Source organism: Oncorhynchus mykiss, chromosome 1 (assembly GCF_013265735.2).
Source record: "Oncorhynchus mykiss isolate Arlee chromosome 1, USDA_OmykA_1.1, whole genome shotgun sequence".
Lineage (NCBI taxonomy): Eukaryota > Metazoa > Chordata > Actinopteri > Salmoniformes > Salmonidae > Oncorhynchus > Oncorhynchus mykiss.
In genome coordinates, this window is record NC_048565.1 from 72,431,998 (window position 1) to 72,448,980 (window position 16,983).

General features: G+C 41.7%; 1 protein-coding gene across 1 annotated transcript in view; it reads left to right on the forward strand.

Moving 5' to 3' along the window:
* Positions 1-16,983, forward strand: part of pcsk2 (proprotein convertase subtilisin/kexin type 2) — an 88,185-nt gene that overhangs the window by 12,049 nt on the left and 59,153 nt on the right. The window contains exons 3-5 of the mRNA XM_021611043.2: positions 9,775-9,888; positions 10,326-10,434; positions 13,899-13,936. Of these exons, the coding sequence (XP_021466718.2) occupies positions 9,775-9,888; positions 10,326-10,434; positions 13,899-13,936 (261 nt within the window). The remainder of the gene's footprint in view (positions 1-9,774; positions 9,889-10,325; positions 10,435-13,898; positions 13,937-16,983) is intronic.

Sequence of the window (16,983 nt, forward strand, 5' to 3'; positions counted from 1 at the left end):
GTGGAAATGCTATGCCCTAGGAAGGAGACGGACTGTTGGAAGAAAAGGCATTTCTCAGCCTTGATGTACAGGTCATGCTCCAACAGGCGACCAAGCACTTTGCGCACCAGGGCTTGGCACATGCTTGGCACGTGTAGCGGAGTATATTAGAATGTCATCAATATACACCACTACACCCTGCCCGTGCAGGTCCCTGAAAATCTAGTCTACAAAGGATTGGAAGACTGATGGAGCATTCATTAACCCGTACGGCATGACGAGGTACCCATAATGCCCTGAGGTGGTACTAAATGCCGTCTTCCACTCTTCTCCCTCTCGGATACGCACCAGGTTGTACGCACTCCTGAGATCTAGTTTAGTGAAGAAGATCGCCCCGTGCATTGACTCAATCGCCGTGGCAATAAGAGGTAAGCGGGTAACTGTACCTCACCGTGATTTGATTGAGACCTCGATAATCAATGCACGGGCGCAAACCTCCATCCTTCTTCTTCACAAAAAAGAAACTCGAGGAGACGGGTGAAGTGGAGGACCGGATGTACCCCTGACGCAGAGATTCGGAGACATATGTCTCCATAGCCACCGTCTCCGCTTGCGACAGGGGATACACGTGACTCCTGGGAAGTGCAGCGTCTACCAGGAGATCTATCGCACAGTCCCCCCGTCAATGGGGTGGTAAACTGGAAACACTTATCTCCCTCACTAGCTTTAAGCACCAGCTGTCAGAGCAGCTCACTGATTACTGCACCTGTACATAGCCCATCTATAATTTAGCCTAAACAACTAGCTCTTTCACGACTGTATTTATTTTATTTTATTTATTTAGTTCCTTTGCTTTATTTTTGAACCATTCCATTGTAGATTTTGCTTTATGTTTTGGATCAAATCTCCGTCCCAGTCTCAGGTCTTTTGCAGACTCCATCAGGTTTTCTTCCAGAATGGTCCTGTATTTGGCTCCATCCATCTTCCCATCAATTTTAACCATCTTCCCTGTCCCTGCTGGATTGTATTTATCATCATTAGTCATTTAGGTCAACATTGGATCATTCAGAGATCCTCACTGAACTTCTGGGGAGAGTTTGCTGCACTGAAAGTAAAGGGGCTGAATAATTTTGCACGCCCAATTTTTCAGTTTTTGATTTGTTAAAAAAGTTTGAAATATCCAATAAATGTCGATCCACTTCATGATTGTGTCCCACTTGTTGTTGATTCTTCACAAAAAAAAATTGTTTTATATCTTTATGTTTGAAGCCTGAAATGTGGCAAAAGGTCGCAAAGTTCAAGGGGGCCGAATACTTTCGCAAGGCACTGTACCTCCCTTATGTCACCTCATTTGCTCACATCGTATATAAGCTTGTTTCTACTGCATTATTGACTGTATGTTTGTTTTACTCCATGTGTAACTCTGTGTCGTTGTATGTGTCGAACTGCTTTGCTTTATCTTGGCCAGGTCGCAATTGTAATTGAGAACTTGTTTTCAACTTGCCTACCTGGTTAAATAAAGGTGAAATAAAAAAATAAAAAAAACATTGAGTCGCCTTCTTTTTACAGAAGGTGAGAGCCAAATCGGCATATTCTGGGGGAATGCGCATGGTGGAGACCTGGTCTGGACTTTCCACCGTAGTAGCACCAACGGAAACCCCTAAACACCTACCTGAGCTCTATTTCGACCGTCCCGTGAGAGCCCTCTGTGGCCAAGAAACAGTGGGGTTATGATAAGCTAACCAGGGTAGGCCTAGCAACACTGGATACGCAGGAGAGTCAATAATGAAAAGACTCATCTTCTCCGTGTGACCCCCCTGCGTCACCATACTCAAAGGAGCGGTGGCCTCCCTGATAAACCCTGACCCTAATGGTCGGCTATCTATGGCGTGAACGGGGAAAGGCACATCCACAGGAACAATAGGGGTCCCTAAACTACGAGCTAACACTTCAGCAATGAAATTCCCAGCCGCGCCTGAATCTACTAGCGTCTTATGCTGGGAACGAGGGGAACATTCAGGAAATGTAACAGACACAAATATATGTGCGACAGAGGGCTCTGGGTGAGAATGGTGCCGACTCACCTGGGGTGACGCAAGAGTGCCCTGCCTGCTGCCTCGATTCCCAACCCGGCACTGACCAGCAGTGTGCCCTCTGTGGCCACAGATGGTGCACGAGCGGGAACCGTCCCTCCCAGCTTCATGGGTATCGGAGAGGGGGTGTGGGAGGATGGAACCACCAGAACCCGATCTGGATGTCCGCGAGTAGCCAGCAGGTTGTCGAAGGTGAGGGTGGTGTCTCTGCAGGCCAGCTCCTGACGGACGTCCTCGCGCAGACTGCAGCGGTAATGGTCGATCACGGCCCTGTTGTTCCATCCCGCGCCTGCAGCCAGGGTCCTAAACTCCAGAGGGCACACTGCTCCTCGTCTCCTGCCTCAGATGATAGAGACGCTCACCTGCCGCTCTGCCCTCGAGTGGGTGGTCGAAGACTGCCCGGAAACGGCGGGTGAACTTCTCAAAATGGTCCAACGCCGCATCTTTTGTGTTCACACACGGAGCTGGCCCACTCCAGTGCTCTCCCGGTGAGGCACGAGACGAGGGCGAAACCCTTCCCACGGTCGATGGAGCTGGTTGGACCGTGGCCAGATAATGGTTTAATTGGAGGAGGAAACCTTGGCAGTTGGCAGCATTTCTTACGTACCCCTGTGGCATGGATAGACGGATCCCACTGGGTTCAGGCGGGAAAGGGGCGCTCAGGATAGACCCCGGTTGTGCTGGTGGCGGCCTTGGAAGAACTCCCTGTCTCTCCCAGCGGTCCATATTCTAGAGCACGTGATCCATGGCGACGCCCAGATGGTAAAGCTTCTCCGTATGCTCTTGGACGCGTTTCTCCACCTCCATGTCCGGGGTACTTACTCCTGCTGACTTCATATTTATGGTCAGAGATTCTGTCATGCCGTGTGTGTAGGTGGCAGGGAAGTCAGGCGCAGGAGAATCAAACTTGGTATAATGGAGTAGTTTAATAATGTAAAACAAAAACTCCAAAACCAACGTCCATAATAAAATAAAATACGAGCATAGCAATAAACAATCTCTGACAAGGACATGAGGGGAAACAGAGGGTTAAATACACAATGGGATTGGAACCAGGTGTGTAGGAAGACAAGACAAAACCAATGGAAAATGAAACATGGATCAATGATGGCTAGAAGACCGGTGACATCGACCGCCGAGCACCGCCCGAACAAGGAGAGGCATTGACTTTGGCAGAAGTCATGACAGGTTGAAAGGACATTTGAAAGTACCCTGGATATCCATTAACACCACCACTATTTGAGTGAGGTTGATATGGTAGAAATTGTGTTTTTATACTTAACAAATAGCATTTAGGGATTACAAATATGTAATAGTACTGGAATTATCTAATTTAATATGCCACTTTGGAGAGGTTTAGGGATACCTGGAATTGTCCCGTGACCACACCTGACACCACTTACTAAAACAACGTCCCATTTCTAGTTGTTAGGTCTATCAATCCCATTTTTTTCTGATGTTATTCACATGTTGTGGAAGCCATCTGATGTGTTTCCTGTTCTGGAGATCAGTAATTCACTTACAGCTTGTCAATGAAGGATTACTTTCAAAATAAAAAAACTGTTATTTTGTGTGTGCTTGATCTTGTGTATTCTGAACTATGTAACGCCTACCTATCGTCTGATAATTTCCTCATAATCTCCCAGATGTGTTCTTTCCAGATATACCATGTTTTGGCATGTCGGAATCATGTAATTACACATGAATAGCAGTTCTTTTTAGGTATATCTATTTAGGTGGAAATCTAAATTTTGCCATTACATCTAAAAATCCACTTTGTTGTTAAGACAGTACCATGTTGGAAGGGAATTAATCCATCTAAATGTGCTGTATCTTGGTGCTCTGAAATAGAGATGATTTAGAGAGAGAGGGAGGGAGAGAAAGATAGAGAAAGATGGAGGACAGCTCAGCCCTTTGAAATGAGGTGGCGTTTGAAGCCTTGCTTGGTGGTGCTTCTAGTTGGCAGGCAGGAACAGGGAACAGGCAGAGAGCAGGTGGGGAGCAGAGCGCGGGGAGGATGATTGTGCACGGGCTCCTTCTGATGATGTGAGTGGGCGACATGAGACACTGGGTCGAGGGCTGTCTCGAGGGGAAACACCAGTGCTAGTCATATAATGGAGGGTACGGATGGAGGGGTATGGAGGGAGGAAGGAGGAAGGAAGAGGGAGGGAGCGAGGGAGATAGGCGATGGAAGGAGAGAGGGAGAGAGATGAAGGAAGATGGATGGTTATTTTACGTTCCCTTGTACGTCACCAGGTTGAGATGTGCTATGTGGCTCCATTAAATGGCTATATAGTGCACATTAGTCCATTTTCCATCTATGTTGGACAGTTTAGCAAAATGAAAAGGTATACAGGATAGAAAACACAATGCTCTGAGTCTGAAAATTGTTTTGTGACAAAATGCAAAACGTTTTGCTCGCATCTATCTGTAACATAGGATCGTCAGGGGTCCACACTGACTGCTATATCTGTCGCAGGTACTTAGGCAGTGAAAGAAGAGATGTGTTTTATGGGCTTGGTCCCTTTTAAAGCCAACAATAAGTGTCCTCTAGCCTTGTAAAGAGCATGCTTAACGGCGGATCCCTTATCTACGGTGGTAAAACACATCGGACAATGCCTAGTCCGCTCTCCATCATGTGTGTTTACACATGTAAGCTCAGGAAGGACTTTCTTTCATTGCATATCTGACTCTATTCAACAAGCATGCAGTTGAAAATAAAATATTGACTCAATATTATGAACTTAACATCAATGTGATAAGTAACCTAGCTGTGGTTGAATTGCTATTTGGCCAAATTGAGCCACTAGCTGCAAGTTGTTATATTTTTAAGTCTGTAAAGGGAGTTGAAAGATTTTGGAATTCAATAGTAGTGCCTTGATGGAAACTTACCTTGACATTATGCAAAATAATGTAAATTCCATCTGAGGATGAGCTATTAGCTGGAGAGAGGTACATTTATAGAGCTCATCTTAAGACAGCACCGTGTACTTTACCAGTCATTCTGAGCAAGGAGTTCCAACTAAATTAGTGTCCTTGAGCAGCTAGTGACAAGTAGAGCAAGGTCCTTTACTCTCCCTAATAACTTCCAGATAGAGAGCCCTACTCCAGTCTGAAAATGAGGCTGTAGCCCAGGCTGTAGAGAGAATATAAAGCATTACTGTACAGGCACTTGATTTGGCTCTGGTCACTGTCTGAGTCATCTTTCATTGCTATATACCTTTATCTTAGTTTAACTGCCTCAGAGTCGCTGAGAATGATAGGGAGAGTGAGAGGATTCAAGGCTTTGAGCCGTTAGATGATGTCTAATATAATATTCAGCCAGGTCACAATTTCATGTAGCAATATTGGTTATGTTATTTTCAGACTCAATTTTATTAACTTGAGCTTTATATTATATTGTGCATTTTGCTGTACAGTAAATGATAGACAAAGCATGTAGATTTTAATACATTTGCCAATGTGGAGATACCTGCTTTTTATGCTTGACTGTTCAATTATTTCCTAATGGGATTTTTGGACTTAAAGCCAGAATCCTTTGTTGCTACATAACGTTTTGGATGTATTCATTAATTTAGTATACCATTGGTTCTTGAAGAATATAATTTCTAAATGCCTCATGAGCTTAGTTCAACTGTCATACCCATCAGAACGCAACGCTTGCTTTAATGCAATGTTTGTAAACAATGTAAATCTGAACAAAGACTGTATAGCCTCAAAACATGGTTAAAACTATAATTTTGATACCATGGATGGTCGGTCATTGAATCCATTGCTCTGTCTATGAACTTGAGTGGTTACACTTCTCCAGGCCCATCCCTCAGCTTCTTACCGAAACAGAGGCGAGATGGCCTTTTGTTACTGTTTCAATTCTACTTGAATTCAACTCCAGCTTTTATATTAAATAGGCTTAAGTTACATTGCCTCTAGCGAAACACACTGCCCCCTCACTAGATCATTCATGTCTCCCTTTCATCTTGAATACCGTTTGTGTCCACATTTAGTTTATCTTGATTAGATCAGACCATATAACCCAGATATTAACAAACCACTCCTTTAGAAACACCATTGTAAATCTTTATGAAATGATGAGAAAAAAAACACCCTCTGTTGTTGATCCTGTTTTTGCAAAAGTGTCCCTGTTGCAGCAGTAAATAAGCTCTTTAGTCAAAGTGTCTTTGATGATGGGAACAAACACAAGGACTTTGTCAGGCTAATTGGGGAGTTCTTTTGTCTGCTAGGGCACCCTCTGAAACAGTCTCTTTCAAATCCCCCTGTGTGTGTGTGTGTGTGTGTGTGTGTGTGTGTGTGTGGTACTGTAGGGACCCAGCTGCATGGCATGTATGATTCAGATGATTCAGACTGAGACAAATAGAATTAGCCTGTTGATGTATGTGACGCCCCCCTCCATCCCTACACTAGAGACACAGGTGGACGGGGTAGGGCATTATGAATGTACAGTGCCTTCAGAAAGTATTCATACCCCTTGACTTATTCCACACTTAGTTCTGTTACAGCCTGAAATCAAAATGGATTAAATAAAAATATATCCCATACTGACAAAGTGAAAACATGTTTTTAGAAAATGTTCTATTTTAATCTATTGAAAATGAAATACTGAAATATCTAATTTAAGTAAGTATTCACATCAATACATGTCATATCACCTTTAGTAGTGGTTACATCTGAGACAGAGTCTCAGTCTTTATGGGTAAGCCTCTAAGAGCTTTTCAGACCTGGATTGTACAATATTTGCACATTATTCTTTTAGCAATTCCAATTCTTCAAGCTCTGTTAAGTTGGTTATTGATCATTGCTAGACGGCCATTTTCAAGTCTTGCCATAGATTTTCAAGACGATTTAAGTCAAAACTCTAACTAGGCCACTCAGGAACATTCGATGTCGTCTTGGTAAGCAACTCCAGTGTATATTTGGCCGTGTGTTTTAGGGTATTGTCCTGCTGAAAGGTGGACTTGTCTCCCAGTGTCTGTTGGAAAGCAGACTGAACCAGGTTTTACTCCAAGGATTTTGCCTGTGCTTAGATATATTCAGTTTCTTTTTATCTTAAAAACCTCCCTAGTCCTTGCCGAAGATAAGCATACGCATAACATGATAAAACCACCACTATGCTTGAAAATATGAAGAGTGGTACTCAGTGATGTGTTGTGTTGGATTTGCACCAAACATAACGCTTTGTATTCAGGACATGCTGTAACATTAATTTCTTTACCACATTCTTTGCAGTTATACTTTCTATCTATCCTCAGTTTTCTCCTATCACAGCCATTAAACTCTGTAGCTGTTTTACAGTCACTATTGGCCTCATTGTGAAATCCCTGAGTGGTTTCCTCCTCTCTGGCAACTGAGGTGGGAAGGACACCTGCATCTTTGTAGAAACGGGTGTGCACTGATACAGCATTCCAAAGTCTATTTATTAACTTCGCCTTGCTCAAAGGGATATTCAATGTCAGGTTATTATTATTATACATTTTTAGATATATTTTTTTTAGTCTCCCAATAGGTGCCCTTCTTTGCGAGGCAATGGAAAACCTCCCTGGTCTTTGTGGTTTACAGATAATTGTATGTGTGGGGTACAGAGATGAGGTAGTCATTCAAAAATCATGTTAACCCCCTAGAGTCGATTGCTGCACCGGTGTGTCAATCTATGTTACATAATTAAAAAATAAAGCTTGTTTTGTACCTACCCCAAAACAGGGGTTCATTAACTATGTGTAAAAAAATATGCTGTATATCTCTTGGATTTAGGACAGGCACTTCAAAACCTTGTTCCTTATGATGTATTTTTTGACTGTCCTTTTTGCCATTTATGAATGTATTATTCAATGCGTTTCTGTGGGCTTTAGTAGTAAAGGCCAAAATCTATATTTGATCCCCAAAAAATTATATACAGTACCAGTCAAAGGTTTGGACCCACCTACTCATTATTATTATTTTTTTTTACTATTTTGTGCGTTGTAGAATAATAGTGAAGACATTAAAACTATGAAATAACATATGGAATCATGTAGCAACCAGAAAAGTGTTAAACAAATTCATATTTGAGATTCTTCAAAGTATCCACCCTTTGCCTTGATGACAGCTTTACACACTCTTGGCATTCTCTCAACCAGCTTCATGAGGTAGTCACCTGGAATGCATTTCAATTAACAGATGGCCTTGTTAAAAGTTAATTTGTGGAATTTCTTTCCTTCTTAATGCGTTTGAGTAAATCAGATTTGATAAAAGACCAAGTCCATATTATGGCAAGAACAGCTCAAATAATCAAAGAGAAACGACAGTCCATCATTACATGAAGGTCAGTCAATCTGGAACATTTCAAGAACTTTTATAGTTTCTTCAAGTACAGTTGCAAAAACCATCAACCGCTATGTTGAAACTGGCTCTCATGAGGACCACGACAAGAAAGGAAGACCCAGAGATACCTCTGCTGCAGAGGATAGGTTCATTAGAGTTACCTGCCTCAGAAATTGAGCCCAAATAAATGCTTAACAGAGTTCAAGTAACAGACACATCTCAACATCAGCTGTTCAGAGGAGACTGCATGAATCAGGCCTTCATGATCGAATTGCTGCAAAGAAACCTCTACTAAAGGACACCAAAAAGAAGGAGAGACTTGCTTGCAACAAGAACCATGAGCAATGAACATGACAAATCTGTCATTTGGTCTGATGAGTACAAATTTGAGATGTTTGGTTCCAATTGCTTTGTCTTTGTGAGATGCAGAGTAGGTGAACGGATGATTTACAGATGTCTGGTTCCCACCGTGAAGCATGGAGGAGGAGGTGTGATGGTGTGGGCTTACTTTGCTGGTGACACTGTCATTCATTTACTTAGAATTCAAGGCACACTTAACCAGCATGGCTACCACAGTATTCTGCAGCGATACGCCATCCCATCTGGTTTGCGCTTAGTCGGACCCTCATTTGTTTTTCAACAGGACAATTACCCAACACTCCTCCAGGCTGTGTAAGGGCTATTTGTTCAAGAAGGAGAGTGATGGAGTGCTGCATCAGATGACCTGGCCTCCACAATCACCCGACCTCAACCCAATTGAGATGGTTTATGATTAGTTGGACTGCAGAGTGAAGGAAAAGCAGCCAACAACTGCTCAGCATATGTGGGATCTCTTTTTAGACTGTTGGAAAAGCATTCCAGGTGAAGCTGGTTGAGATAATGCCAAGAGTGTGCAAAGCTGTCATCAAGGGAAAGGGTGGATACTTTGATTTGTTTCACAATGTTTTGGTTCCTCAATGATTCCATATGTGTTATTTCATCGTTGTGATGTCTTCAATATTATTTTAGAATGTAGAAAATAGTAAAAAATAAAGCAAAGCCCTTGAATGAGTATGTGTGTCCAAACTTTTGATACCTAAAGGGGCCCTAAAATTAAAAATCATATAGCTAAATAATCTATAGTATGACCATCTCAAACAATTTCATATGTCAGCTAATATTCCCTTTGAATGGATGTTCAGTTCAAACAAATTAAAAGCAGTTCCCTCCAATGTACACTTTGCACAGTTATGCAAATTACTTATAGGTAAAGTGTTTATGAGTGGGTTTCTTGTATAGTCACCATATACACCTGAAGTACATTGTAATGATACATTTTGACTATATTGATTCAGATTACTCTGAATATAAAGGGCTCATGGTGTAATATTTGCATTTCCTTTCTCAGGTAAAGAATGTATTGGACCAGGAGGGCTTCGGCCGACAGAAGCGAGGCTACAGAAGCATCAACGAAATTGACGTCAAAATTACCGACCCCCTATTCAGCAAACAGTGGTATCTGGTGAGTTGTCATCAGCATCCGTTATACTTGTTCACTCACTGACCACTGATCACAGACATATTCACTGCTGCTCCTCCTATGGAGATTAAGTCTTCTCATTAGGCCAGTCAATATTGCCCACACCATCTCATCTCCCTGTTTATGTCAGTCTCCTCCCCCAGTGTTTACCCTAGACTGGCAAGCGTGACTTTCCTTTCCGCCAGGGCCAACGTGCCTTCCTTTGTTCCACTTGTCAGATTAAACGCTCTGCAGTAGGATCCCAGCTAAGTGCCATATCTGTGACATTTACTCCCCCTCCCTCCCATCCTCCACACCTCATCTCTTCCTCACCCCTTCCTTACCCCTATCTTCCTCCATGTTGACTAATTATCTAATGGCCGCTCGGCTGGGTGCCCTGCGTCACGGACTGTCTCCATATTGTTTGTGTGACTGATTAGATCAACACGGGCCAGGCTGATGGGACCCCCGGACTGGACCTCAATGTGGCTGAGGCTTGGGGGCTGGGCTACACCGGGAGAGGCATCACCATAGCCATCATGGACGATGGTAGGTACCAGTATAGATAGACCTTACGGTTGAAGGTGTATCACTATCTTTTTATTTTTTATTTGATTTATTTCACCTTTATTTAACGAGGCCAAGATAAAGCAAAGCAGTGCAAAAACAACAACACAGAGTTACACATGGGATAAACAAACGTACAGTCAATAACACAATAGAAAAAGCTATATATTGTGTGTGCAAATGAAGTAAGGAGGTAAGGCAATAAATAGGCCAATAGTGGCGAAGTAATTACAATTTAGCAATTAACACTGGAGTGATAGATGTGCAGATGAGGATGTGTAAGTAGAAATACTGGTGTGCAAAATAGCAGAAAAACAAAAACAAATATGGGGATGAGGTAGGTAGTTGGATGGGTTATTTAACGATGGGCTGTGTACAGCTGCAGAGATTGGTAAGTTGCTCTGACAGCTGATGCTTCAAGTTAGTGAGGGAGATATACAGTAAGTCTCCAACTCCAGTGATTTTTGCAATTCGTTCCAGTCATTGGCAGCAGAGAACTGGAAGGAAAGGCGGCCAAAGGAGGTGCTGGCTTTGGGGATGACCAGTGTAATATACAGTGCCTTGCGAAAGTATTCGGCCCCCTTGAACTTTGCGACCTTTTGCCACATTTCAGGCTTCAAACATAAAGATATAAAACTGTATTTTTTTGTGAAGAATCAACAACAAGTGGGACACAATCATGAAGTGGAACGACATTTATTGGATATTTCACACTTTTTTTAACAAATCAAAAACTGAAAAATTGGGCGTGCAAAATTATTCAGCCCCTTTACTTTCAGTGCAGCAAACTCTCTCCAGAAGTTCAGTGAGGATCTCTGAATGATCCAATGTTGACCTAAATGACTAATGATGATAAATACAATCCACCTGTGTGTAATCAAGTCTCCGTATAAATGCACCTGCACTGTGATTGTCTCAGAGGTCCGTTAAAAGCGCAGAGAGCATCATGAAGAACAAGGAACACACCAGGCAGGTCCGAGATACTGTTGTGAAGAAGTTTAAAGCCGGATTTGGATACAAAAAGATTTCCCAAGCTTTAAACATCCCAAGGAGCACTGTGCAAGCGATAATATTGAAATGGAAGGAGTATCAGACCACTGCAAATCTACCAAGACCTGGCCATCCCTCTAAACTTTCAGCTCATACAAGGAGAAGACTGATCAGAGCTGCAGCCAAGAGGCCCATGATCACTCTGGATGAACTGCAGAGATCTACAGCTGAGGTGGGAGACTCTGTCCATAGTACAACAATCAGTCGTATATTGCACAAATCTGGCCTTTATGGAAGAGTGGCAAGAAGAAAGCCATTTCTTAAAGATATCCATAAAAAGTGTCGTTTAAAGTTTGCCACAAGCCACCTGGGAGACACACCAAACATGTGGAAGAAGGTGCTCTGGTCAGATGAAACCAAAATTGAACTTTTTGGCAACAATGCAAAACGTTATGTTTGGCGTAAAAGCAACACAGCTGAACACACCATCCCCACTGTCAAACATGGTGGTGGCAGCATCATGGTTTGGGCCTGCTTTTCTTCAGCAGGGACAGGGAAGATGGTTAAAATTGATGGGAAGATGGATGGAGCCAAATACATTCATAAATGCTCTCCATCCAACCTCACTGAGCTCGAGCTGTTTTGTAAGGAGGAATGGGAAAAAATGTCAGTCTCTCGATGTGCAAAACTGATAGAGACATACCCCAAGCGACTTACAGCTGTAATCGCAGCAAAAGGTGGCGCTACAAAGTATTAACTTAAGGGGGCTGAATAATTTTGCACGCCCAATTTTTCAGTTTTTGATTTGTTAAAAAAGTTTGAAATATCCAATAAATGTCGTTCCACTTCATGATTGTGTCCCACTTGTTGTTGATTCTTCACAAAAAAATACAGTTTTATATCTTTATGTTTGAAGCCTGAAATGTGGCAAAAGGTCGCAAAGTTCAAGGGGGCCGAATACTTTCGCAAGGCACTGTACCTGCTGGAGCACGTGCTATGGGTGGGTGGTTCTATGGTGACCAGTGAGCTGAGACCTGGAGCCAGTGGGTTTGGCGACGAATATGTAGCGAGGACCAGCCAACGAGAGCATACAGGTCGCAGTGGTTGGTAGTATATGGGGCTTTGCTGACAAAACGGATGGCACTGTGATAGACTGCATCCAATTTGTTGAGTAGAGTGTTGGAGGTTATTTTGTAAATGATATCGCCAAAGTTAAGGATCAGTAGGATAGTCAGTTTTACGAGGGTATGTTTGGCAGCATGAGTGAAGGAGGCTTTGTTGCAAAATATGAAGCCGATTCTAGACTTAATTTTGGATTGAGGTGCTTAATATGAGTCTGGAAGTAGAGTTTACAGTTGAGCCAGACACCTAGGTATTTATAGTTGTCCACATATTCTAAGTCAGAACCGTCCAGAATAGTGAGTAGTCCAGAGTAATATCTCAATAGAGGTCATCACTGGGATTGTAGTTCTGGGCTAAAGCCCTATACATGCGGCCTCCACCGAGGTCCAGATGTTCACTCTGAAAATGTGTTATATTTCCTCACCGTCAAAATTTGCAATAAACATAAGGTCAGCTATCCATGTTTTTGTGGGGATTTTTTGATTCTCTCTGACTGTTTAGCTTTTAATCAGGTGACTGTTAGTGAGCTGGACAGAGTGAAGAGACTGTATAATGTAATTTATACACAGTTTCGATTTGGTTTTAATCATTTAAATGCACAGTAGATTGAGGGCTTTTTTTTGTCATACCACCCGCAGGGGCTGTGTGTTTGATACCCCTACTTTATACCCTGTAGCCAGTGTTAAGGAACTAAGTAAAAAAAACTTGAAGTACTACTTAAGTAATTCCTGTAGTTTTTTTGACTATTTATATTTACTTTTACTTCACTACGTTCCAAAATAAATTCTGTACTTTTTACTTTTTACTACTTCTTACATTTTGCATGCTCAGACAGGACAGCAATATGGTCCAATTCACGCACCTATCAATATAACGCATTGCCATCCCTACTGCCTCTGATCTGGCGGACTCACTAAACACAAATACTGTGTTTGTAAAGTATTATTATTGGGTACTTTTTCCACCACTACCTGTAGCTATTCACGACCAGAGTTGGTAGCCATTCATAACAATTGGTGGCCACTACACAGTATGTGTCAATTATAAATACAGATTTAAAGGTATTAATCATCCACTTATTAATGTGGTTATTTATAGTTCATGACGACAAGGTATCTACACATGGTTAATGAACTAAATACCATTTGAACAAATGACATGTACAAGTACCGACCAGCTCCACATTAGAATGTAATAAGTACAACGTAAAATAAGTGACCATTTGTTGGTTGACATCTTCTTATAAAGGTCAAAACCTCCCCTCAAGACCTAAATTCCTTTGGGGAAAAATGTATAGCATTATCTCACTAATTTATGTTGAAATTATGTTTCAGGGATCGACTATCTCCACCCAGATCTTGCATCAAACTACGTAAGTGCTTAATCTTTGTTCTCATTTCACAATCCTCTCTGTTAATTCCCTGTATTGCTGTTTTGACATAAATCAGGCCTTGAAATGGCACTTGTCACAGGTCTGTTGTTGAGTGCCAGTGGCGGTGCCAGTGGCAGGTGTATTCCAAGTTTCCTTCATGGTTGGCAAGTCTCCTTGAATCCTTGGAGGACGGGTAGACAGGCATCCGGCCAGCCAAGCTGTTTAATGTTAATGCGTACAGCACTGTGGCAGGCGGGATGGCAGGCCGATCTGTCACTGGTACAGATAATGCCAGGGTAGCTAGCACCGCATATTGTGATATTCCAACTCCAGAATACTGATAATAACACCTCAAAAGACTGCCAGTGTTGCTGGCCAGAAACAGGAAAAAGACTAAGGAGTAAAAGTAAGGAACTCACATTGCAAAATATATTATTTAACTATTGACACTGCAGTACTAGTGAACATCTATTGACTATATACTCAATAAGCTCAGTGTTCAGTGGTAAACAGAACTGGCCAACTGCTGAAATTCTGAAATGGCTGTTGTTGAAATGGCTGTTGTTGAAATGGCTGTTGTTTTGACTGATAGTGAGAGTTGTGAATGTTATCGGATCTGACAGAATCGTTTACAGCAGGGTGCCCAATACTGATACAGGAAACCAGTCATGTCTTTTGTAACACAGCACCATCCAGTAATATGTTCTCTCATAGAGACACAGTAATGAACAGTACTGAAAGGCTATGCTGCATCTCTGCTGTGGGATGCAATTAGACACACACAAACACACACACATACACACAGTGCTGTTCCTCCATCCCTTCATCTCTGCTTCTCCTCCCTTCTCTTTCCTCTCATCTTGGAAAGATTTCAGAGCTTCAGAGAAGGTGAAAGATGAGACGGCAGAAGAGGGAGAGAGTGAGAGTGAGGGAGAGAGAGAGAGATGATTAAATGTAAACTATTTCCTTTCAGTCGGAGGATATTGGAAAAAGGGGAATTATTTTAAGATAGGCAAGGAAACTTGATACTGTGTGCAGTTCTGTTCAGCTTTTCAGCTTTTTGACATAAGCTCTGTGGTTCCTGTGTGATGCCTGTGTGTGTGTGTGTATGTTTCTTGCCTGTTAACTGGGATGAGTCTTACCCCAAAAATAGCCTGTCGTGAGCGTGGCAGTCAGGATGATGCAGGACATGCATGCTCTACTGGGCTGATGGATCACGCTGTGTAACGATCTAAAACTGACTTAGTGCTATACACTTCCTGTGGGTTTGTGTGTGTGTGTGTGTGTGTGTGTGTGTGTGTGTGTGTGTGTGTGTGTGTGTGTGTGTGTGTGTGTGTGTGTGTGTGTGTGTGTGTGTGTGTGTGTGTAGGAGGCTGATAATCTCATTTATTGCATCTTCACTCTCTTCCAGGGCCGAAGCTGTTGTTGGTTTATGTATTCCTATTTTTCAGAAGACTACAAACACTGCAATCAGCCACTATTGATTGGTCTGCATTAGTATGTGCAAGAGCGCACGATTATACAGTGCATTTGGAAAGTATTCAGACCAATTCCCTTTTTCCACATTTTGTTATGTTACAGACTTATTCTAAAATTCATCAATCTACACACTGCCCCATAATGACGAAGCACAAACAGTTTTTTTGACATTTTTGCACATTTATCAAAATTTAAAACAGAAATAAGAAATTATGGTGCCGTAGTCATCATTATAATATGATGCCATTATCAAAGGGCAGCAGATGTCAGGTAAAGCCGGGCCAATCTTGTTTAGCGCCTCTTACACATCGTTCCGACAGACATCCTACTCTTGATAATGTAACTAACTTAAAGCAGTTATCAATGTTATCATCTGAAGGACTTTTGACAATGTGATTTTTTTTCTCCTATCTGGTTTTTGGGTAGTCTCTAGCAAGCTGGAGGTTTGTCAGTGCCCCTATCTGCACTGGGATGTTGCATTGGGATGTTGTTACTGCAGTATTATTGGATGTTGTGTCTTTATATTGTTCAAGGATTACTTTCTTTCCTCTAAGGGAAATTACCATGCCAACGCCCGGTGATGTCACATAATCACAAGGGTTCATCTCGTACAGTGTGTGTTTTAGTGTGCGTGTGCCTGTATTTTATTAGGTTGTTAAGGGATTCTGAGTCTCTTGTATTGGCAAGTACTGCATGACGAAGATGGTGTGGTAAAGATAATCATGACGAATGAGTTTAATAAGGAACCAGAGAGAACTCTTTTTTTTTCACACTTAGGATATCAATTAGTAGTCTATTGATGTAAATTAGTCTACAACAAATTTCACAGTATGTGTTTCCAAACTGGTATATGAGGACACTCCATATTCAAAAGCTTTGGGCCAAGCTTTGGAATATTTATACTTTTTTAATATCAAACGACCTTCCTTTGTTCATAATGAGAATATCATAAGTGGTACTCTGAGAGAGGCATGAGAGCATTTCTAGTGCATAGTTAATTTGAGGATGTGGTAATATTCAATACAGCAGGGGATTGAAAATCTAAGCAGGGCTTTGACCTTATATAATATAAGGGGCCTATTGCAATGAACATTGGCCAGTGTACTAACACAAGGTAATCTCTCGTTAAACCATCCATACGTGGAAAAATCACCCACACAGCTGATCTCAGTTGCACTACTTTTTGGCGTTGCCTATTCTTATTAATTTTATGTAATCCATTAATTACATATTGTTTTAAAAATAAAGTTATTGTTGAATAGTATGGTTGTTACTTATCAAGCTTGGGGAAAACTATCCCGGACTGTCCATATTTGAAATGTGTATTGAATCAAGTCAATTATGATGAGTTAGGTCTATATTATCTATTTTATTCAAAATAAAAGGCTGTCTGATAAAGTTATTTCAAACAGCACACATGTTATTTTGTCATTTAAGGTGAAACATTTAAATGAAATATAGGCCTACTCCTTCTATATTCTTATACTCAAATAAGTATACTTTTTTTACAGTTTAAAATACTCCTGATAGGTTGATATTTTCATTGTGGGTGGGAGTAGGGAACCTAG